This window comes from Schistocerca cancellata, chromosome 7 (genome assembly GCF_023864275.1).
Source record: "Schistocerca cancellata isolate TAMUIC-IGC-003103 chromosome 7, iqSchCanc2.1, whole genome shotgun sequence".
NCBI lineage: Eukaryota > Metazoa > Arthropoda > Insecta > Orthoptera > Acrididae > Schistocerca > Schistocerca cancellata.
In genome coordinates, this window is record NC_064632.1 from 176,414,948 (window position 1) to 176,440,366 (window position 25,419).

Sequence of the window (25,419 nt, forward strand, 5' to 3'; positions counted from 1 at the left end):
GTAGTAGTCTCTAGTTGAAATATGTCTGTGACAGGTCTTGCAACCAGGTATATTGCAGGAATATGAGTCATGGATCCAGTAATTAGGAGCAAGGGTGGAATACGGACAGATAGGATATTAAACTTTCCTGGCAGATTAAAACTGTGTGCCGGACTGAGACTCAAACTCGGGACTTTTATCTTTTGCGGGCAAGTGCTGTACCAACTGAGCTACCCAAGCAGGACTCAAGCCCCATCCCCACAGCTTTACTTCTGCCAGTACCTCGTCTCCTACCGTCCAAACTTTACAGAAGCTCTCCTGCAAACCTTGCAGAACTAGCACTCCTGAAAGAAAGGATATTACGGAGACATGGCTTAGCCTCAGCCTGGGGGATGTTTCCAAAATGAAATTTTCACTCTGCAGCAGAGTTTGCGCTGATATGAAACTTTCCTGGCAGATTAAAACTGTGTGACGGACCAAGACTCAAACTCGCGACCTTTGCCTTTCGCGGGCAAGTGCTCTACCAACTGAGCTACCCAAGCAGGACTCACACCCCGTCCTCACAGCTTTACTTCTGCCAGTACTTCGTCTCCTACCTTCCAAACTTTACAGAAGCTATCCTGCGAACCTTGCAGAACTAGCACTCCTGAAAGGTTTGCAGGAGAGCTTCTGTAAAGTTTGGAGGGTAGGAAACGAGGTACTGGCAGAAGTAAAGCTGTGAGGATGGGGCGTGAGTCATGCTTGGGTAGCTCAGTTGGTAGAGCACTTGCCCACGAAAGGCAAAGGTCCCAAGTTTGAGTCTTGGTCCTGCACACAGTTTTAATCTGCCAGGAAATTTTCATATCAGTGCACACTCCGCTGCAGAGTGAAAATCTCATTTTGGAGATACGATACTGTATACATTGGGAGGGTGACAGAATACCACTGTGAATGGGGTGGGAAGGATATTTATTTAAGGACATGAAGAAAGGTAGATGAATCCCTAGCTGAGAATGTGCTTCAAGTTGCTCTGGTCCTGTGTGTTACTGAACTATGAGAGAGGTGCTTCTTTCTTCACATGACAGCAGGTATGTGGGAGGTGGTAGGTGACTGTGGAGACCAAATATGCGTGATTTATTTCTGGAGAAGGTGTGTAGAGTAATTTCCTGCTGTGAAGGCCTCAATGAGACCTTTGGCATATTTGGAGATGGATTGCTCATCACTACAGGTGCAAGAACCACAGGTGCTTAGGTTGGGAGGTTTGATGTAAACAGAGGTACTGATCTAGTCTTATTTATGGTGGAGGTCAACATCAAGGAAGATGGCTTGTTGGGCTGAGAATAGCTAAACGAATCGAATGGGAGAGAAGGTGGTGGTGTTCTGGAGGAATGTAAATGAGATGTCCTCACCCTCAGTCCAGACCATCAAGATGTCATCCCTGAACCTGAACCACATCAGAGTTTTAGGATTCACGGTGATTAAGAGCAATTCTCGTAGATGACCGACACATAGCTTGGCACAGAGTGGTGACATCTAGGTGCACACTGCTGTACCACGGATTTGATTTTACGTTATGCCCTCTAAACAGAACTAATTGAGGATGAGTACTGGGTTGGTCACAGTGACCTGGAAGGAGGTTGTAGGTTTACAGTCAGTCAGGCATTGGGAAATGTAGTGTTCAATAGAGGCAAGGCCATGGGTTTGGGGATGTTAGTGTAGAGGGAAATGGCATCAACAGCAATGAGCAGGATGTTGTGTAGTAAAGTGATACAAAATGTAGAGAGTTGATAGAGGAAATTGTTGATGGCTTATGTAATGTATTGTAGGTTACGGGTAACATGCTGAAGATGTTGGTCCTTGAGAACAAAGGTTCTCTGTGTGGGGGCACAGTAACCAGCCACAATGGGGCATCCTGCTGGATGGTTGAATTTATGGGCTTTAGGAAGCATGTAGAATGTAGGAGTGCAGGGAGTGGTGGTTGTGAGGGGGGGGGGGGGGGAGAGAGAGAGAGAGGGAGAGAGAGAGAGAGAGAGAGAGAGAGGGAGAGAGAGAGAGAGGAGAAGCTCAGGGATAAACATAAGGAATTGATAAGGAACTGTAGATGCTGGATTTTTGGAATGTGGTCACTGCGGTGGGGCGTGTAGGTGAATATATCTGACAACTGGAGGAAACTTCCCACCAGATAATCCTTGTAGTTCATAACCACAGTAGTGGATCCTTTGTTGCCAGGTAGGAATAGAAGGCCGGGTGAGGTTTTATGTGGAAGAGTGTGATTCTTTCTGCGATTGTGTTTTGTTTCCATGTTGAGGGATTTGGTAAATCACTGTGAGGCAAGGTTCGAGATTTGGAAATTCTGGTAATTTAATAGGGGATCATTTGAGGCTAGAGGGGGTCAGTGACAGGTAGGGAGAGGGGTAAATTGAGTCAGCAAGGTTCAGCATGGTTTTGGATTTGGTCTGATTGGTAGGGTTGGTGGCAAAAAATTTCACAATGTGTAGCAACTGGGAGAAGAGAAAATATTTAACAAGTCCATCATGACTGCATTTGGCAATGGCTGAAGAAGTAGGGCCTATGGAAAGGACTGGACTTCTGTGGGACTGAGGCTTTTGGATGACATATTCATGACAGTGTTTCAGGTCTATTTAGGCTCTGGGTCCTATAGGGTCGCAGGAGGATCCTTTCTGAGTGTGTGGTAAGCAAAGTAGGTCCGTGAGGCTGGACTTGGTAGCCATGAGAGGATGTGGGGAGGTTCGATGAAAGCTCTTGTACTGGAGAATGTCAGTCCAAGGTCGGATTATCAGGTGAATAGATGGATAGTTTTTTGAAGTGGCCATGTAAATTCTGCTGTAGCCCTGGAGAGCAAGGTTTTCAATCTGGAATGTGGGATGCAGAAATTTGGGCTCACAGAGCAGGCGGATTTTATGTACAGATTGGAGATAGTGCAAGGTGGTTTGGGTCTGATTTATATGGTTTTGTGGTCTAGGCTGGGAAGGACTCTGGACTGATGAAATTTAAGTAGATAGATTTCATTGTGAAAGGATGAGTTCCAGTTGGAGATGAGTAAATTGATTGTTGATGGTCAGGTCATTTGGTGTGGGGGAAGGGGGGGGGGGGACTCCATGAGCTAGACAAAAATGCAGGAGCAGTATGTAGGATTTGTTTCTGGTTAGTGGTAGAGAAACTTTTCTGTACTGCCACAAGTAGGAGGAGGAAGGATTTGTAGTAAAGGATAAAAAATTCATAAAACATGCAAAATTACAACAAAAAAATACATAAGAATATCAGAAAAATGCCAACAAGACAAAACACATCAAGAATATTGAAGAATGAGGAGGAATCAAAAGAAAATCTATGTGAAAACTGCGTGAGATCAAAGTGAAAATGCAAATAAAAATAAGTAAAAGGACAATAATAGAATGGGATACAGTATGGGTGAATGGGTACAGTATGGAAAAGAAGCAAGTTTTACATTGCAACTAATGCTGAGTGATGGCTGTGGATGTTGAAATTCTCCTCATCATACTAAACACTGAACTAATGCAGTAAACAGTTTCCAAACCTCTTTGCATAATGGGAATTACTATGCTCCTCTGCAAATTTGTGACACTCAGGACTCTCCCTACTGTAACTCTCCTAGTCCTCCTTAACAATTTTATTCCTATGTCCCTATGTTTTATATTGTCTTTGTTATCTTGTTACTTGCAACCACACATATTGTCAACAGTAATTTGCACTTGAGGATTTATAATTTTTCTTCATTGTCAGACATTGTTTTATTTCCCTTATGAGTTGATGTATGTATTTATATTAACCTTCACTTTTGTGTGGCTTTTGCTTTTGCTTTACACCTTTCACTGCTTACTTTATCATTTGTTCCATTGAAGGTGAGAAGTAATACAAATTTGTTTAAAATGAGTAAGGCTAAAATTGCAATCTAGCTTTTAGTTCAGGCTCTTCTGGGGTGTTTGCACATCACACAGTGAATGCTAGAACAGTACCTTTCAAATGACATGGCTGATTTCCTTTCCCATCCTTGTCTTATCCAAACTTGTGATTTCCTGCCCCATCCTTGTCTTGTTCGAATTTAGGTTGCATCTCTAATGGCTTCATCATGTAGGGACAATAATTCCTTACTTAACTTATGTTCCTGCACTATTATCTGTACAATCCACCTGCTTAGCTGGGTGGTAACGTGCCTACCTCCCATGCACTGGGCCTGGGTTCGATTCCCAGCCGGGTCGGAGATTTTTCTCCATTATGGACTGGCTGTTGTGTTGTCCTAATCATCATTTCATCCTTATCATTGGCCGAAAGTCGCCCATTGTGGCACCAACATAAAATAAGACTTGCATTTGGCAGCCTAACATGAATGGGACCTCCAAGCCAACGATGCCATATGATCATTTCATTTCATTTTATTGTCTTTCAACACACAATGAAGGAAAATGTGTAATTGTGAGAGTGTGAGACTAGAGTACTATAATGAAGATAAATAACAGTTACAAACTGCGCCTGTACTGCATTGACAATTCATATTACTTAATCTGTTTGCTCCTTTTGTGAAATATTGTACATTGGGATTATAAAATGTGTTTTAGGAAAATGTGACAAATACCTAAATTTATTAATCTTCATGGTGTTATATATTTTATTTTGTTGTGACAGCTGCATAAAATCACTATCTGTTCAACTGTATGCATTTTGATATGACATACCTGGTGCAGTGACTCAGTGTTTCTCTGTACAGGGTGACAAACATCTGGATGTTGTGGAGCATTTAAAAAGGCTGCCAAATATTGAGCTGCTTCATCACTGTGCAGAGGACACAGCTAAAAAGCTTCTTGTGCTGCTCAGTGCAGCTGACAGTTTAGCAGAGGTAAGATTTTTGTACATCTTGGGCTCATGGGAGTTAATGAATAGTGCCATGATGGGAGCATTAATCTTAAAACTGAAACTGTATCAGTGACAATCAACCCTGTAAAGATTTATTTTCCATGCTCAGTGCTGGCAAAGCCAAAGAAATTACAACTCATTAGCTTTTGGGAAATTAAGAGGAGGTATAAAAATAGGATAAAAGAAATTTTAAAATGTAAGAAAGCTGTTGTATATAAGGCAATGAATAAAGAATTATAAAACATAGAGGGAGTGGAAAGTGAAACACTATGTCTTTTGAATAAAAGAAAGAGTAGTGGATGTATTTTCAAATATAGGGAAATACGGAAAGATTTCAGCTCAGTTACATGTTTACACATTTGTTACAAAATTCTTTACTGCTAGTGAAAGGTGTAGCATCTGAATAGCGGCTCACAAATGTTGTGGAATTTAATTTATGGGGCCTGGAAAGCAGGGCATGACATCTAAATGATTAGAACGTTGAAATTTCAGTGTGTTTTAAAGGGACAAGGTGGTGTACTGTTCCTCAAGTTACACATGCTGCCAGTTGGTACTAAATGATCACCATTCTGGTTTTGTGTCTGACAAATCTGAAGTTCCTGTGGTCTGTGTTGTCAGTCCTCAGTCGCTATAAGGTCTGCACATGATTCAGTGCCACTGAGAGTGTAGTATTGTGTGGGGCTGCTGGCTTAACCTTCATAATCATTTGAAAGGCATAAGAAGCTCATAATGAGTGAACATCCACAACTTGTGTTTCTAATTGACAAATGTGGAATTGTTTTACCAAACAGTGATGGAAAAATTGATTAGTGTATTGCGGGGATAAGGAGATGGAGAAGTATAAAACTTGTTGCACTGGAACATGAGGGGACACTTGCTCTGTCGCAATTGTACTAGACGTGCTGAAGCATATGACTCTGTGTCTCCTGGGACAAAGATGAAATCCACAACAGAAAACAAAACTCCCGGCTGTTTTGATGGGCCACTGTAGACCATTAACTCTCAACCGAATATCAGTAGAGCAAACAGGCTACTTCTTCTCCTGACTCTTGTAGCAAAATGAATTTGAATGTTAGTAACTCGGCGCAAATGTGTCCAGCATGTTCATAATTATAATGAGAAAATTCGTTTCGTTCGAGAAAGCTTTCCTTTCCTACAATCATAGTTTTGTGTTGTGTTCCTCATCACCTTCTTATAGATGACAACTTGAAGCAACCAACCCCAAAATACCGAAGTTCTTATACTGTATCGCTACCGACACCCCAGTTGCAGATACGCTTAGTTTTCATTTGATTCCTTTGCTGTGAGTTCTGTTTAAACTGTATCCTATATACAGTGAAGTGCCAAAGGAACTGGTATAGGCATGCATATTCAAATACAGAGATATATAAACAGGCAGAATATGGTGCTGCAGTTGGCAACAGCTGTACAAGACAGCAATTGTCTGGTGCAGTTGTTAGATTGTTACCACTGCTACAGTGGCAGGTTATCAAGATTTAAGTGAGCTTGAATGTGGTGTTATAGTCAGCGCACGAGCAATGGGACACAGCATCTCTGAGATAGCGATGAAGTGTGGATTCTCCCATACAACCATTTCACGAGTATACTGTGAATATCAGGAATCTGGTAACGTATCAAATCTCTGACATCACAGCAGCCAGAAAAAGATCCTACAAGAAAGGGACCATTGATGACGGAAGAGTATCATTCAATGTGACAGAAGTGCAACCCTTCCCCCAATTGGTGCAGATTTCAGTGCTGGGCCATCAACAAATTTCAGCGTGCGAACCATTCGTGGAACATCGTTGATATGGGCTTTTGGAGCCAAAGGCCCACTCGTGTACCCTTGATGACTGCACCACACAAAGCTTTAGCCTTGCTTGAGCCTGTCAACATTGACATTGAACTGTTGATGACTGGAAACATGTTGCCTGGTTGGACTAGTCTCATTTCAAATTGTATCGAGCAGATGGACATGTATGGGTATGGAAACAGCATGAATCAATGGACCGTGCATGTCAGCAGGTGGAGACTCTTAATGCTGTGGTGTGTCTACAGTTGGACTGATACAAGACCCCTGATATGTCTAGATGCGACTCTTGACAGGTGACATGTATGTGCATGTATCCTGTCTGATCATCTGCATCCATTCGTGTCCATTTTGTGTTCCGATGGACTTGGGCAATTCCAACAGGACAATGTGACACCCTACACATCCAGAATAGCTACGGAGTGGCTTAAGGGATGCCCTTCTGAGTTTAAACACTTCTGCTGGCCACCAAACTCCCCAGATATGAACATTATTGAGCATATCTGGGATGGCTTGCAATGTGCTGTTCAGAAGAGATCTCCACCCCCTCGTACTCTTACAGTTTTATGGACAGCCCTGTAGGATTCATGGTGTCAGTTCCCTCCAGCACTACTTCAGACACTAGTTGAGTCTATCCATGTCGTGTTGTAGCACTTCTGCGTGCTCCTGGGAGCCCTACATGATATTAGGCAGATGCACCAGTTTCTTTGGCTCCTCAGTGTAACACTCTCATATACAAGCAGTATCTTATCGTACACTCCTCATGAAAGATGACTGAAACTTTAGTGCACAATCAATTGCAATATGTTATCTTGAGGAACACTTAAGTTAATTCATTTGTTAATTCTAGGTATCTGAGCAATATTTTCTAATTATTGAGGCTTCTTTAGTCCTTTTACAGGTGTGGTAATGATCCCACATTAGCTACATATCTTACTTGTAGTACTGTTTGAGAGAGTATTTGATATTTTTATTTTATTTTAATTTATTGTACATTGTAGTTTATTAGGACCAAATCAAGAAGTAAATCTCTGTGCTTGGACTGAATTAGCACATGAATTTAATATCAGAAAAATGCATAATAAATCATATAAAATTTTTGCAGATGACAGTCGGCTCAGTATATGTGAGGTCTGTTCAAAAAATTCCAGAACATTCATAATTTCTCACCAATGGTGTTTTGGAGCAAATCTGGCACACACCTGTGCTAAATGTGTAACAGCTGGAAGTTTCATTGTTGTATGTCTGTTAGTTACTGTTCAGGGCTGCATTGAGTAGAACCTTGTGTCACACTGTTTGCAAATTTCAAGGTGACAGGAGTTGCCAAATGATTCAGGAAGCCTACGGTGATGATTGCTGTAGCCATACTCTGTGTTACAAATGGTTCACATGGTTTAAAAATTGCCAGACAGAAGTTAAGATGACGAAAGAATGAAGGCTTTTATGACTGGATGACATAGCTGCTGGTAAACCTTTTGGTATGTGAGGTCGTGGTCCAAGTAACTCTTCTGATCCTGATGTTTCATCCAGGACTACGCTGGACATCCTCAGAGGATGTCAAGGAAAAAGTTTATATGTTACCAGCAGTTAAAGATAACCCTCATTCAGGATGCCCTTTGATATCTACCAGTGACGCCTGTGTCCAAAATGTCAATGAAATTGTGTATACCAATTGAAGACTGACTGTCCAAGAGGTTGCACAAGAATGTATCATTTCAATTGGATCATGTAATGAAATCCTGACACAATGTCTTGGAATGCATTGTGTTGCCACAAAGTTGGTCCCATGACTCATGAATCAATACCAGAAATCTGTGAAAAGATTTTGTTTTGTGCAAATGAGAACAAGATGTTTCCTAAGGGAATCTTAACTGGTGATGAGATGTGGGTCTACGGCTATGATGGTGAGACCATGTTTCAATCTTCACAATGGGTTTTGCTGAGACTCATTCACCATCCACCCATTCTTTGTAATCAAAATGTCACTTGTAGTTGAATATTTGACAGTTAATGTTCAGCAGTGTTAGAGGCCTTTTGTTTTGAAGACGATAAAGCTTAAACAATCACTGTTGTTGAGTGCTTCAAAGAAAGGTCATACACATTACTTCAGAATTTTGCTGGTTGATCCTGTTTGTGCTGTGCTCTTTTTGCTAATATTTTTCTTTTCTCATAAATTTGTTTACTTTTGTTCTTTTTATTTTGAGTCTGATAACACTGTTGCATCTTTCTAAAACATTGGAAGAAGCCAACCTCTTCCCAGGTTGAAGGATCTGATATACCACATAGTAGAATTTGAAAGCTTTCTATATTCCATTTCCAGCCTCTTAATATATGTTGTTGTCTGAGGAAGCAACACTATCTGAGCACTGGCAGTTGTCCACCACATCTGTCTCATCATCTCCAATTCTTATGAGGGAATGGTCCAATCTGACGTGCCATGGCATGCTCTGAAATTTTTTATACAGGAAGAATACACCAAAAGAAATACCCTGTCACTATTTTAGCTGCTAAGATGCCCTGCAAGTATTCAGAAACTGTTGAAAATTGACAAATTTGTATCTAGTGAGGTGGCTGGGGAATTGTTCACCCCTACCAGAGCTGTAGTGGATTGCGCATGTGCAACAGGCCAGTCACATGTCCTTGGTTGACATGCATCGGTAAACAGATAACACAGCTCAGTGGGATCATAATTTGTAAAGCAAATTTCAGTTTTTGTGAAAGTTGTCTGCATTACTGTTCTCTCAGATTTGCAACTCATTTAATATCCATAATAATTACCAGTTGCTTTTGTGGTAGCGTAAGTTCAACAATGGAGATAAAAGTGAATTAATATTCATTGTGTTTAACCCTTTATGTTAAGCAGTGTATAAATCTGGGTTTGCTTCATAAAAGCTGACCATGAACTATAAAAGTGGAAGAAATATTTGCACAAAGTAATAAATATGTGCCAAAATGAAACTAGCAAAACTGTGAAAGAGGAACAGCCTGTAAAATTTACTGTACAGGGTGACCACAAAGTCCCATGACCCCTCATTAATAACAGACATAAACCCTTAAACTTGAGTAAATAGCATGAACAACAAGTCTTCTGAGGAGTTTTCTTGAGATATGAACCATGTAGAGATACCTGTGAGAGACAGTACACTTTTACCAGAGGATATCTATGAGACTGGGACTTCCAAATTGCACTTGAGATGAAAATTGCTAATTTCAAGTTCCTTCGACTTGATTAAGCTAGTTCAAGAGATCATACTGTGTAGAAAGTCCTAAAACAATGAAGTTTGCTTGAAGTAAAAGTGTAGAGGAGATGGCATTAATTCATAGCTGACATGAAGACATGTGTTATCCCCACATCTGCTTTGCCTAATTTCATGAAAGAACTCCGAGGAAACCACACCTTTTGTTGTGGTAAAAAAGATGAAAGTCTGTTTTGCATTCAATTACTGCTGTGACACATTCATATAAAATATTGACGGTATGAGTGGTTTACTGTTTCTGCAGCTTTATATATGTCTTCAGGAACCTTGAGACATATTAGGAAAAAAAAAAAAAAAAAAAAAAATGGACTGTTTAGTGGCAAAAATCTTATGCTCGACTTGTCAACATCTGGAGAAATAGAGAAGAATAATTCGTAACATAGCATTTGAAATGGTTTCTAACCAGTTGCAGAAATTAATTCATTGCTTTTGTTGGTATCTTGGTTGGACATAATGATACCTCTTTCTTTCAGGAGGACAGTGAAAAGACTGTTATAAAATTCATATTCCACCTGGAACAACCAATGTGACTCTCTTTAAAGAACTTTTTCGACTGTGGAAAATATTTTTAAGGAAGTTGTCAGGGAATGTAATTTGTGATAACTTTGTGTCATTTGAGGTTTGTCAGGAGAACAGATTTCTTAAATTTCAGTCAGTTGTGCATTATCAGTTTGTGCTAGCACATTTTATGAATTGCTGTAACAGGGTGTATACAATCCAGGACAGCCGGAAGATCCGGGAAAAACCTGGGAATTTTTTCTTCCGGGAAAAACCCGGGAATATTTTAGAATTCTGTGAATTTTTCATTGTTTTCAGTTAAATTTTTGTAGTTTCGACTGGTAAGAACCGATACTCTAACAAAGAATATTACTGTATCCTGCTACTGCAGAATAATACTTCACCAATAAAACATGAACGAGTGAAAAAACGAAAATAAAACTTAAACTGCAAAGTAAATGCGCCATATACAGCAACAAAACAAAGTGCCCATACAAGTGTCTGCCAACAGCAAAACTTGTCAAAGGCTTTAGGAAGAATATGCAATGATTCGTAACAACAAATTGCCTCTGATGAGCGTGACATCACAACCTTTTACATTAGATTCGTTTTAGCAGTTACAAGCGGAATCATGCGCATGCACAGTTGAGTAGTACTTTCTCCTGCTTCTGGCTGCAGAAATGTGGCTTTGGCTGTGTAAGCAGCCGCAGGTTCGAATGTCTTGTTTCTTTTATGACCTAATGTAAGATCTTTTAATGTTTTACACATATGAACATACGGCTCCCTACGACATCGTAGCTGCGCAAGCGCGGTGACGCCTGCCATCTGGCGCTCTCTGGCAACTGCAGAAATGAACCTATTTCTAACAGGTCATGGGAAAATATTCCGTATGGTGGTTTGAAAAGCGTTACTATCAAAGAAAATTTCCTTTTATGTAAGTTGAACTATGTACGAGAATGTACGATGAATTTCTTAAATCGAAGAGCGTTTGACTCTCATTTAAAAATAAACTCTTTGATGTTGAGCCATTTAGATCAATTTCGAGCCCAGAAGAACAGACATTTATGTTGTTATTAAAAATTTTAATGGCACATTTCTGTGATATATCTTAAATTGTAATACTCGCATAAAAGACCAACATTGTATGTGAAAGCTTAGCTTCTCTTCCAGCATATTAATCTTATAGACCAATATTATAAATGAAAGCTTTACTTTTCTTGTAGCAACACTGTGTATATTAATTTAAACCATTAACTTTTTCTGTTTGTGTGTTCGCGCTACTTAACTGTGATGTTGCTATTGGCTGACTTCATCATGTGTCATAAGCTCTCAATTCCTGGTATCACCGGCTGGTGAAAATCACGTGACATGAGCTCTGACTGGCTTATAAAAGCACATCGCAATCTCGATTTCAATGCTTCGGAAAGTAACATGCGCTTTTAGGTGGAATTCGAATTTATATTTTCGTAATACAAAAATATGCAGTGTACATGTTATTGCACATCACAGATCTTTCCAAAACGTTTTTTTCCTCTGTGTTTTGTTTTCTAAAGCGCCGGAAATTCTACACCTGTGTATAAAACCATAACCATTCTAAGGATGGATAAGTTATACAGTTTCGAGGGAAAATGTACTGTCAGTTATCTGGGAATTTTTTTTCTTTGTCCGTGTATACACCCTGTGAAAGTATGCTCAGTATGCAGCACAATAGACAGGACTATTTCTTACTCCACCACAGTTCTGTCAAAACAAAACTAGTAATTACTGGGAAATGCCTGAAGGCATTAATTTTTCTTTTGTCAGGTGTGCCTGGTACACTTTGCTTTATTCTGATTACCATGAGGAATAAACAAGAAACTGTTTCATTCTTACTAAAATATACATTATTCAAAAATTATCGTAAGAACTGTGCTATAGGAATTGTTATAAAATGATGTATGTGTAAGAAATATTTTGTTTCAATAAATTAAAGTCATGATTGATGGAAGTCATCTCTAATGTAACATCAAACATTGCCTTGATTTATTGTCTTCTGTTAGTGATCTTAGTAAGAATTACACATTGAATAATTTAGCTGTCGATATGAACCGCCTCTTATTCAAACCATGAATGATACATGATATTTTTTGTATAGTTTAGATGCTTCAGTTGTGCTTGCCTCTCTGGGTATTATCATTATATGGTGCTATGCTCTCTTGTAATGGCTGATCACACGCTAGGGAGGAAGGGCTGCACAAACTTCTATCACAAATGGTTCCCTGTGCAACAAAAATGAGTAACTTCAACAAATTTTAAAAAATATTTGCACTTCTTCCTTGCAGCAAAATTTTGATAGTGTGTTTCTTATTGTATCCTTCCTGCATAAAAAAATTTCATGGTAGGTTTCGACACGATGAGTTGGACCAACCCCTTGTTAGATGGTCTGTTGGAGAGTTCCTGCCAAATAACAGTACCAACTGCCTTGGTTTTACTGATTTTAAGATGCATCTCTCAAAAATTCTTCATGCCAAATATCTAGTACAGTTTGTTGGCTTGTTGTTGATTGGTTGATTTGGGGGAGGGGACCAAACAGTGAGGTAATTGGTCCCATCGGATTAGGGAAGGATGGGGAAGGAAGTCGGCCATCCCTTTTCAGAGGAATCATCCTGGCATTTACCTGAAGCAATTTAGGGAAATCGAGGAAAACCTAAATGAGGATGGCTGAAGGCAGGTTTGAAATGTTGTTGTTCTGAATGCGAGTCCAGTGAGCAAACCACTGTGCCACCTTGCTTGGTAGTACAGTTTGTACCTCCACTTGTGTCTAACTATGAATCTTTAAATCTTTGGAAAAAGCAAAGGCAAAAACAGTTTACTTCCTATTTTGGGTTTTCAACGGAGGGAATAGAAAGTGAGGAGGAGCAGTGTCGTTCTCTGTGCCCTTCATTAAATTGCTGTGGCCAGGAATGCTTTGAAGTGGTGTGAGCTGACCAGGATTGCTTTGAAGTGGTGTGAGTTTTTCATATCTGTGGGCAACACAATGATGTAGTAATAAAAACAGTCAGACTTTGTGAGAACTGTGTCAGAAGCAATGTCATCAGAGTAATCCCCAAATAGATTCACTATGGATGGTGCTAATAGGCCCTCATTGCAACATGTCTGAAATAGAAAAAAGCAAGATGTCAGAGTGTGACCGAACAGTATACTAACAGTGCTGCAAACTACTGTAAAAATGACACTGCATTGTTACTAGATTGTTTATTTATATACATTTAATTTGGTTAAATAATTAAGATATGAAATTAATTACTTTGAGTTAAAGTTAAGTATCTACTTGGCAATAAATGTGCACTTGATGGAGTTTATAAATACGCTTTAACATCTCATAACATGTTACCTTAAAATTTTTATCATTATGATGAATTTAATATTTTGGCAGGTTGATGCAATGTTGGGTGACTGCACTGTTTTCTGGCATTCAGTGGTGGACCTTGCTGCATATTCACCAGCATATCGACAATTGTTAAAACTAACTTGTGTGCCTGACAGTAAAAACTTCCTTGTATCACTTCTAGCAGCAGGTAACATAGATTTCTGATATATAAATTATTTAAATATTTATCTTAACATCTCCCATAGTTAATATGAGTGAGTGTTTCTATGTACAGTACTTTTTGCAGACACTGGGGAGACATTTTCACTATTTAACAGTGTGTGCGTTGACTTGAAACACTGTGAGTACACCAGTTTTCATAATGCCATTTGTTCCAGTAGTGTGTACCATCCTGTAATTTCATTTCCAAGTATTATATTTAACAAATAATATTAATTGAAAGTTATATTTAGGAAAACCTCTTTTTCTCAATAGTGGTTGATGGCTGAGGGTCGATCGTGTTGTTGTAACTTCTACATCTACATAGATACTCTGCAAGCCACTGTACGGTGCATGGCAGAAGGTACCCTGTACTACTAATAATCATTTCCTTTCATCTTTGTAAAATTGAACTGGGATTCCTTGCAAATAGAGTGAGGGAAAAATGACTGTCTGTTTCCCTCTGTATGACCCCTAACTTTCCTTATCTTATCTTCATGGTCATTACGCGCAATGTATGTTGGTGACAGAAGAATGGTTTGGCAGTCAGCTTCAAATGCCAGTTCTCTAAATTTTCTCAATAGTGTTTCTTGAAAAGAACATTGCATTCCCTCCAGGAATTCCCATTTGAATTCCCCAATCATCACTGTTACACTTGTGTGTTGTTTATACCTACTGGTAACAAATCTAGCAGCCCCCCTCTGAATGGCTTCAGTGTCTTCCGTTAATCTAAGCTAGTACAGATCCCAAACACTCAAGCATTACAAAAGAATAGCTCCCACCAGCATCCTATCTGCGGTCTCCTTTACAGGTGAAACCATACTTTCTTAAAATTCTCCCAATAAACCGAAGTTGACCATTCACCGATCCCTACCACAATTCTCACATGCTCGTTCAATCTCATATCGTTTTGCAACATTACGCCCAGATATTTAAATGACTTGACTGTGTCAAGCAGGACACTAGTAATATTGTATCTTAACATTACAGGTTTGATCTTCCTATTCATCCACATTAACTTACATTTTTCCCCATTTAGGGCCACCTCCCATTCATCACACTAACTGGAAATTTTGTCTAAGTCGTCATGTATCTTCCTACAGTCACTCAACTTTGACACCTTACCGTAGACCACAGCATCATCAGTAAACAACTGCAGACTGCTGTCAACCTGTCTGCCAAATCATTTATGTGTATAGAGAACAATAGCAGACCTATCACACATCCCTGGGACACTACTGATGATACCCTTGTCGCTGATGAACACTCGTCATTGAGAACAACATACTGGTTTCTATTATTTAAAAAGTCTTGGAGCCACTCAAATATCTGTGAACTTATTCCATATGCTCATACCTTCGTTAACAGCCAGCAATGGGGCACCCTGTTGAATGCTTTCTGGAAATCTTGAAATATGGAATCCATAGTTCACAGTATATCATGTGAGAAAAAGGCAAGCTCAGTTTCGCACGAGCGATGCTTTCCAAAACTGTGCTGATTCATGGACATGAGCATGAGTTTCTCAGTCTACAGAAAGTATATTATATTCGAACTGAGAATATGTTCAAGGATTCTGCAGCAAACGGAAGTTAGGAATATTAGTCCGTAATTTTGTGGGTTCGTTCTTTTACTCTTTTATATACTGGAGTCACTTGCACTTTTTTCCGGTTGCTTGGGACTCTGTGCTGGGCAAGAGTGTCATGACAAATGCAAGCTAGGTAAGGGGCCAGTGCCTTAGAGTACTCTTTGTAAAATTGGACTAGAATTGTATCCGGACATGGTGATTTATTTGCTTTCAAATCTTTCAGTTGTTTCTCTACACCAGAGATGCTTATTACTGTGTTGTCCATACAGGAGTCTGTCCGATGTTCAGATGATGGCATGTTTGTAAGATTCTCCTGTGTGAATGATTTCATGAACATGAAATTTAAAACTTTGGCTTTCATCTCTAGCAGGTTTGTTTGATTCTCCTGTGTGAATGATTTCTTTAACATCAAATTTAAAACATTGGCTTTCACCTCTAGCAGGTCTGTTTGGTATGTGAGGATAACTATAATGTTCCACTGTCACAGGAGCAGTGGCTATCTTGATCTAAAAAAAAAAAAACTTTAATAAATATAAATTAGAGAGTGACTCTCAGACATGAGCTAGAAATAATTAGAAATTCATTGTATACCTTTTTGTTTTGTTAATAATGACTATATCTTGGCTTTTCAATCCAATAATTTCTTCATACAATGAGAGCAATAACAGGAGCAGCTAGAATTATTACTGCTGACTAGCTCATCCCAACAAAGAAGAGGAGTCACAGAAGTTAGAATAATTTCTAACACAAGCCCTGGGATGTGGACTCACATCAGTGATATAATCTCTTGGCTGATATTATCGGAATCATGTACAAGATATAAAAATTTGTTAGTAAGAATAAAAAATAATTTCTCAATGAAAATTGCATACATTTAAGCAAAAACAAAGTGGATACTACAAATGCAGGTCTCATGAGGTATGCGGGAGAATGTCTGAGGAGTTTGGAATGTAGGGTAGAAGCTACTGGAAGAAGGAAAGCTGTGAGAGGGTGGGACAGGTTGAGGATCAGTGTCATGAGTCGAGCTTGGATTGTGAGAGTCAACAGAACACTTGCCCATGAAAGGTGAAGGTGCCCCAGGATCGAATCCAAGTCCGGCACACAGATTTAATATGGCAGGAAGTTGTTTCTTACTGTGAAGTCAGTAGTATTAATTGTTGCATATGAGATCCAGGAGGGGATTTGATGATAAAATTATGGGGATGTTACTGTTTTGTGAATGAGCCAGATTTTTTGAAGAAGCTAACTGAAATTGTAATTTGTTTTGTTAGTATTAAGTCATGAGATTTGGACGTGCCATTATTGAAACTTTGGAAGCCAAAAGAAAGATATAGTGCATGGCTGTGGATTAAAACCAGCCAAGGAACAGTTGGCAACTTAAGGCTTCTACTCAACATGGGAGGTATATGGAAAAATTTATTAACTTGCTCAACTACAGCTGTCTGCAGTTCACTCACCTCAGATCCCATTACTGAACATTGCACAAACTGCTAAAGGCATGTACTCGGCAACAGGAGGTGTAGGGCACAAATACTTACCTGACACCTAGTTTATGTTTCCCCTCATTCACCACCAATAATTTCTGAGAATTGCTGTAATGCAACTGTAGATGATAGCTCAGATAGTGTGAATGATAATAAATTGAAACATACTGTATGTTTTCATCAGAATGTAAGAAGCATGTTAAATAAGAAATATAATCTTTTCCTATCATAATAGGAAATTAAAAATCTAAAGGTATTTCTCCAGAAAGGTATTTCTCCAAGACAAAGCACTATTTGGAAGTGACAGAAATTGAGCAGGTCCACCTACAATGTAAACTGGAATAGCTATACAAACAGGAAGTGCATAAGACCTAAAATAAATATTGTGTTAAACAGTCTTAGAGTGTTTCAGTAACAGACATGGAAATATACAAGATAGCAGTTCAGATGGTATACAAGTGTCCAAAAGGAAACATTTAGACAGCTAGTGAAAGCACTTTTCTAGAAGTAATTCCCATAATTAACAATGCAAGTAGATTTGTGCTAGTTGCTGTTGGTTGTTAATGTTGTTGTTGCGGTCTTCAGTCCTGAGACTGCTTTGATGCAGCTCTCCATGCTACTCTATCCTGTGCAAGCTTCTTCATCTCCCAGTACCTACTGCAGCCTACATCCTCCTGCATCTGCTTAGTGTATTCATCTCTTGGTCTCCCTCTACAATTTTTACCCTCCACCCTGCCCTCCAATACTAAATTGGTGATCCCTTGATGCCTCAGAATATGCCCTACCAACCGATCCCTTCTTCTAGTCAAGTTGTGCCACAAATTTCTCTTCTCTCCTATTCTAATCAATACCTCCTCATTAGTTATGTGATCTACCCATCTAATCTTCAGCATTCTTCTGCAGCACCACATTTCAAAAGCTTCTATTCTCTTCTTGTCCAAACTGTTTATCGTCCATGTTTCACTTCCATACATGGCTACACTCCATACAAATACTTTCAGAAACGACTTCCTGACACTTAAATCTATACTCGATGTTAACAAATTTCTCTTCTCCAGAAATGCTTTCCTTGCCATTGCCAGTCTACATTTTATACCTTCTCTACTTCGACCATCATCAGTTATTTTGCTCCCCAAATAGCAAAACTCCTTTACTACTTTAAGTGTCTCATTTCCTAATCTAATTACCTCAGCATCTCCCGACTTAATTCGACTACATTCCATGATCCTCGTTTTGCTTTTGTTGATGTTCATATTATATCCTCCTTTCAAGACACTGGTCATTCCATTCAACTGCTCTTCCAGGTCCTTCGCTGTCTATGACAGAATTACAATGTCATCAGTGAACCTCAAAGTTTTTATTTCTTCTCCATGGATTTTAATACCTACTCTGAACTTTTCTTTTGTTTCCTTTACTGCTTGCTCAATATACAGATTGAATAACAATGGGGAGAGGCTACAACCCTGTCTCACTCCCTTCCCAACCACGGCTTCCCTTTCATGCCCCTCGACTCCTATAACTGCCATCTGGTTTCTGTACAAATTGTAAATAGCCTTTTGCTCCCTGTATTTTACCTGTGCCACCTTCAGAATTTGAAAGAGAGTATTCCAGTCAACAGTGTCAAAAGCTTTCTCTAAGTCTACAAATGCTAGAAACGTAGGTTTGCCTTTCCTTAATCTTTCTTCTAAGATAAGTCGTGGGGTCAGTATTGACTCACGTGTTCCAACATTTCTACGGAATCCAAACTAATCTTCCCTGAGGTCAGCTTCTACCAGTTTTTCCATCCATCTGTAAAGAATTCGCGTTAGTATTTTGCAGCCGTGACTTATTAAACTGAGAGTTCGGCAATTTTCTCATCTGTCAACACCTGCTTTCTTTGGGATTGGAATTATTATATTCTTCTTGAAGTCTGAGGGAATTTCGCCTGTCTCATACACCTTGCTCACCAGATGGTAGAGTTTTGTCAGGACTGGCTCTCCCAAGGCTATCAGTAGTTCTAATTGAATGTTGTCTACTCCCGAGGCCTTGTTTCGACTTAGGTCTTTCAGTGCTCTGTCAAACTCTTCAAGCAGTATCGTATCTCCCATTTCATCTTCATCTACATCCTCTTCCATTTCCATAATATTGTCCTCAAGAACATCACCTCTGTATAGACCCTCTATATACTCCTTCCACCTTTGTGCTTTCCCTTCTTTGCTTAGAACTGGGTTTCCATCTGTGCTCTTGATATTCATGCAAGTGGTTCTCGTTTCTCCAAAGGTCTCTTTAATTTTCCTGTAGGCAGTTTCTATCTTACCCCTGGTAAGATAAGTCTCTACATCCTTACATTTGTCCTCTAGCCATCCCTGCTTAGTCATTTTGCACTTCCTGTCGATCTCATTTTTGAGACATTTTTATTCCTTGTTGCCTGATTCATTTATTGCATTTTAGTATTTTCTCCTTTCATCAATTAAATTCAGTATCTCTTCTGTTAACCTTGGTTGGTAATATAACTTAAAAAAAAAAAAAAAGCTTGCAGTGGCCATTTGTAATTTTTGATGCTTAAATCGACTCATTTTTTGCTCCTGTAGCCTCTCGTTTCTTGTGGAGTGTACAGGACAGGATTTGCGAGTGATGGCCACACTGCAGCTGAATGTGTTGCAAAATAAAGACCAGCAGAACAAGTGGCTTCTATGCCACGGCCTGCCTGGCTTGGTTGGCCCTGCTGGCAGCTACACTAGCCATCAGCTTCATTGAAGCACAAACTCTCCCATCGAACACTGAAAGTGTCTTTGATAAGGTGATTTCCTGTGGGAGGAGCCAGACAAAGAGTGCCCAATATCATAGGGCAAGGAAGTCTCAAAAGATTTAGAGAAGGCAACCTTCACAGGGGAGTAAACCCTACAGAAATCGAAGTCCTCCAGGATGGGGGGTTAGATATGGGGCCAGTAAACCTCTTCACTGTAAAAAACATCATATTATGAAACATCAATAAGAGCTTCAGATAATAGATGGGAGATACAGAATACTACTTTTGCTACGGAAAAGCATAAAAAATTTGGCAGTAGTGGCTCAGAGTATATGAACAATGTTGAAACCTGGAAAAATGAAATAAATAATTGATGTATCAACAAAAATAATCAATTTCAGAAAATGTAATGTAATTGGATAAATAAAAGATCTACTCACCAAGTGGCAGCAGGAGAAAACATATATGGAGGTTAAGTAAATCTACAAGCTTCGGAGCCAGTGGGGAAGGGGAAGTGAGAAGGACGGAGGAAAAGTACTGGTGAGCTTTACAAAATGGGAAGAGTTTCGAGAAGTCACCTGGAACCTTGGTCAGAGAAGACTTACCAGATGGGGTGAGTAGGAAAGACTGACTGTTGGAGACTGCACTGGTGCATTTGTGAACTTTGCTGAAGAGTTTTGTTGAAATGGGAAGAGAGCTGTATATGTGTTTTCTAGACTGTGAAAAGACTTTTAATAATGTGAGTTGGAATAGCTACAATGAGGGAAACCCAGATGACTCATCAACAGGATAGAATTAGGTAAAGGAGTGTGACAAGGCTGTTGTTGGTTTCCTGCGCTTTTCAGCTCACACTTAGAAAATATGACTGACTACTGCCCACTAGGTGGCAAGGTAAAAATTGAAGAAGAAGAAGAAGAAGAAGAAGAATATGATATTTGAGGTTTGCAGTATCAGAGCAGACCTGTGATTGGATTCAAGACTTTCTTGCAGATAGAACTCAACACGTCGCTCGTAATGGAACTAAATCAACAGATGTAAAGGTAATATCTGGAGTACCACAGGGTAATGTGATAGGACCGTTATATATATAAATGATCTAGTAGAAAGCATTGGATCCTCTTTAAGGCTATTCACAGATGATGCAGTTGTTTATACCAAAGTAGCAACGCCAGAAGATAATAAGAATTTTCAGAACAACCTGCAGAGAATTGATGAATGGTGCAGACTCTGGCAGTTGACCCTGAATGTAAATATATGTAACATAGTGTGCATTCATAGGAAAAGAAATCCACTACTGTACAGCCACACTATTGACGACAAACAGCTCAAGACAGCGTCTGCCGTAAAATATCTGGGCGTAACTATCCAGAGCGACCTTAAGTGGAATGACCATATAAAACAGATAGTGGGAAAAGCAGACACAAGACACAGATTCTTCATCGGAAGAATCTTAAGGAAATGTAACTCATCCATGAAAAAGTGGCTTATAAGGCACTTTTTCGCCCAATTCTTCAGTATTGTACATCTGTCTGGGATCCCTATCGGGTAGGACTGATAGAGGAGATAGAGAAGATCCAACGAAGAGCGGTGTGTTTCATCACCGGATCGTTTAGCTGGCATTAGAGCATTACGGACATGCTAAACAAACTCCATTGGCAGACATTACAAGAATGACATTGTGCATCACAGAGATTTACTACTGAAATTTGGGGATAGCACTTTTCAGGAGGAGTCAGACAACATATTACTTCCTGCCACATACATCTCGCGTATTGACCACGAGGAGAAAATTAGAGAAATTAGAGCCAATACAGAGGCTTACCAACAATCATTCTTCCCACACACTATTCGCGAGTGGAACAGGGTTGGAGGAATCAGATAGTGAGCTAGTGGTACTGAAAGTACCCTCCGCCACACACAATTAGGTGGCTTGCGGAGTACGATGTAGATGTAGATTACATGGTCTTTCTGGCAGGGTCGGTTTAAGGAATTTTGGGGCCACATGTGAAGTCTGGGGTTCTCGCTGTTTCAGGTGTGTGTGTGTGTGTGTGTGTGTGTGTGTGTGTGTGTGTGTGTGTGTGTGTGTGTGTGTGTGTGTTTGCACCTCAAACAGTTTTGATGAAATTCACAGACTGAGGATTCTTTGAATCTATATGCAAAAGAGCCAGGGGTATATTCATTACTAGTCTACCGGCAACTTCACGTGGTAAGTCCTTGTAAAATCGTGGGTAATCTAGTACTTGTTTATAAAAATGCATTCACTTATTTTTTATATAGAGTGTAGCATGGTAATCTTGAGTTGTAAGAATACTAGATGGTGTAGATTTCACAATATCGCCATTCATCTTTTTTTGTGTAATGCAAACAGATGGTGGTGTTGCTGCTGCTAGATTACCAGTTCATCTTTGCCATGTTAAATTTAAGCACTTAGGAGACATTAAAACTTGCACAAAATACATGAAGTATACACTGAAACAAGGAAAGTATGCACCAAAAATATACTAATATGAATGAACGTGCACCTAAAACTAAGACCCAACAGAACTGGAAAAACAGGAATCTAAAAATTTATTAGGTGTGTGTGTGGTATTACAGTAATACTGAGCCAATTCTGAACTGATTTTAGTTTTGTTTGTTATAATAAATTACTAAATATTTTTTCCAAATATTTCAGAAAGGTCATGCTTACATTTGTCAAAATAGTTTTCACATTTGGAAAAATTGGCTGACATAGTAGCAATAACTTTTACATGCACTGCTAAAACCTTACAAAATTAGTCATATGATGAAATAGATTCTGTCTAATGATAAGTAAAACAGGGAAAAGCCTACGTAATTGTAAAAGCATTATTTTAAAAATTAACAATATTATGTAAAGGATTATTGCTACTCATCATAGAGTGGAAATGCCGAATCGCAGATAGGTGCTTATCTACAACTCAGCATCTCCACTACATAGTGAGTTGCAACTATTCTTTTCATAATATTTTTCTTTATTTCTTTCTTTGGGTCATCTAAGGACCATGCACTAATTTTAATGCTTCCTTCTACGTTGTTCTTTCTCTTTACTCCAGTATTCTTTCATCTTGTAACTATGTATCCTTTTTCTCTCCTTGGACCACTTTGACCTTGTCTTCTTCTGCCTCCTGCAGTGGAATCCTTCCATTTTTAACACTTTCCTCTTGAAAATATCTCTCTGTTACATCTTTTTCACTTATGTTGTTTCTTTCCAAATCTTTACTAAATTCTTGAATCCAGGCTATTGTTGACTTCTTCTCCCAAAGATATTTAAAAATCTGTTTGGTTAACCTGTTGCCGTTCATTCTGTATAAGTGTCCAAAAAACAGCAATCACCTCTTTCATAGTGTTTCCTTTATGTTTTCTATGTTGCAATAAACTTCTTCATTGCTTCTTAATTTCCATACCTCTGTATTTTTTGGTGGCCCAAGTATTTTTTGAATGATTTTTCTTTCTAGGACTTCATGTTTGTGTAATTTGTAGTTCAGTACTAAACATTCACTTGCATAGAGACATTCTGGTTCTACTAATCTCCATTTTATGCACTCTGTCTTCTACAGTGAATTTTTCTAAGCCATTTTCTTGGATAATTTCTCCCAGATATTTAAATTTATTTATCCTCCTTATCTGGCCATTATCTGTTGCTAGGGATTCCGGAATTTTTTTTATATTTGTCGTAAATTTTATTTTTTCTACAGATATTCTTAAAACTTCTTTGTTGGCTATTTCTTCCAAGAGGTTGATTTGTATTCTAGCATTTGTTAGGTTTTCAGAAAGAATGGCAAACTCATTCACAGATGTTAAACAGTGAATTTCAATACTTTTTTTTTTTAGTTCACAGTCGGATAGTTTCTGTTCTTTTAGTTATTGTTTCCATTCTCATACTATTTACTCTAGTATGCAGTTATAGAGGAGTGGAGACAGGCTACCACCTTGCCTTACACTTGTTTTTATGCCTTTGATATTTCACCCTGAAACTTTACTTTTGATTTGATGTCTGTGAGCATTTCAGAAATAAGTTTCACTGATTTAGATTTGATGTCATTATTCTATCCTGCATTTTACATTGTCTTACTTTAAAAATTACTCCCTTAAATCTTCACTTTTCTTGCTTTTTGAGTGGTAAAGACATTTACCAGTTTCTCTGTCTCAAGCGAAAGTGCAATCCTTCTTTACACTGCTATTATGGCAAGACCTCTCAGTTGCTTGTTGCTCGGTGAAGATCTGAGTTTTTAATTATCTTTAACTTGAAAAAGCTATGTTCTGCAGAAGCCACAGACACTGACATGGCATTTTGGAAAAGCTTCTTGCAAGTCCATTTCGAAGATGTACTGAACTAGTTCTAAACGTGTTTGCAGTATGTGGAGGCACAAGGGGCACAGTTCCAATTTGTTTGCAAGTTGTTTGAATTTATGGCATCTAAATGCATTTTAAGGTCTCTCAAAGTTTCTGCAACATTCTCTGTTGAGATCATATTTCTTTGTTGCCAAGTTCATGTCACAGCAGTTAATATTTGCTTCAGAGATGCGATAATGGTGTCTGCCAAAATGTAGTAGTGATTTACCCTAAAGCAATTTTCTTCCCCTGGAATGAGTTCATCCTTAAGAAACCTGCCTTTTAATACTGGGTTCTGTTAGCCCGGCAACATTCGCTAAAGATGCAACTAATTCCTCCATTTCTTGGTTAACCTTTTCAAAACTGCTGGTTCTACACTCCTGGAAATTGAAATAAGAACACCGTGAATTCATTGTCCCAGGAAGGGGAAACTTTATTGACACATTCCTGGGGTCAGATACATCACATGATCACACTGACAGAACCACAGGCACATAGACACAGGCAACAGAGCATGCACAATGTCGGCACTAGTACAGTGTATATCCACCTTTCGCAGCAATGCAGGCTGCTATTCTCCCATGGAGACGATCGTAGAGATGCTGGATGTAGTCCTGTGGAACAGCTTGCCATGCTATTTCCACCTGGCACCTCAGTTGGACCAGCGTTCGTGCTGGACGTGCAGACCGCGTGAGACGACGCTTCATCCAGTCCCAAACATGCTCAATGGGGGACAGATCCGGAGATCTTGCTGGCCAGGGTAGTTGACTTACACCTTCTAGAGCACTTTGGGTGGCACAGGATACATGCGGACGTGCATTGTCCTGTTGGAACAGCAAGTTCCCTTGCCGGTCTAGGAATGGCAGAACGATGAGTTCGATGACGGTTTGGATGTACCGTGCAGTATTCAGTGTCCCCTCGACGATCACCAGTGGTGTACGGCCAGTGTAGGAGATCGCTCCCCACACCATGATGCCGGGTGTTGGCCCTGTGTGCCTCGGTCGTATGCAGTCCTGATTGTGGCACTCACCTGCACGGCGCCAAACACGCATACGACCATCATTGGCACCAAGGCAGAAGCGACTCTCATCGCTGAAGACGACACGTCTCCATACGTCCCTCCATTCACGCCTGTCGCGACACCACTGGAGGCGGGCTGCACGATGTTGGGGCATGAGTGGAAGACGGCCTAACGGTGTGCGGGACCGTAGCCCAGCTTCATGGAGACGGTTGCAAATGGTCCTCGCCGATACCCCAGGAGCAACAGTGTCCCTAATTTGCTGGG

At 39.5% G+C, this 25,419-nt stretch overlaps 1 protein-coding gene across 1 annotated transcript in view; it reads left to right on the forward strand.

Moving 5' to 3' along the window:
* Positions 1-25,419, forward strand: part of LOC126092689 (uncharacterized) — a 134,002-nt gene that overhangs the window by 78,846 nt on the left and 29,737 nt on the right. The window contains exons 9-10 of the mRNA XM_049908412.1: positions 4,706-4,834; positions 13,832-13,973. Of these exons, the coding sequence (XP_049764369.1) occupies positions 4,706-4,834; positions 13,832-13,973 (271 nt within the window). The remainder of the gene's footprint in view (positions 1-4,705; positions 4,835-13,831; positions 13,974-25,419) is intronic.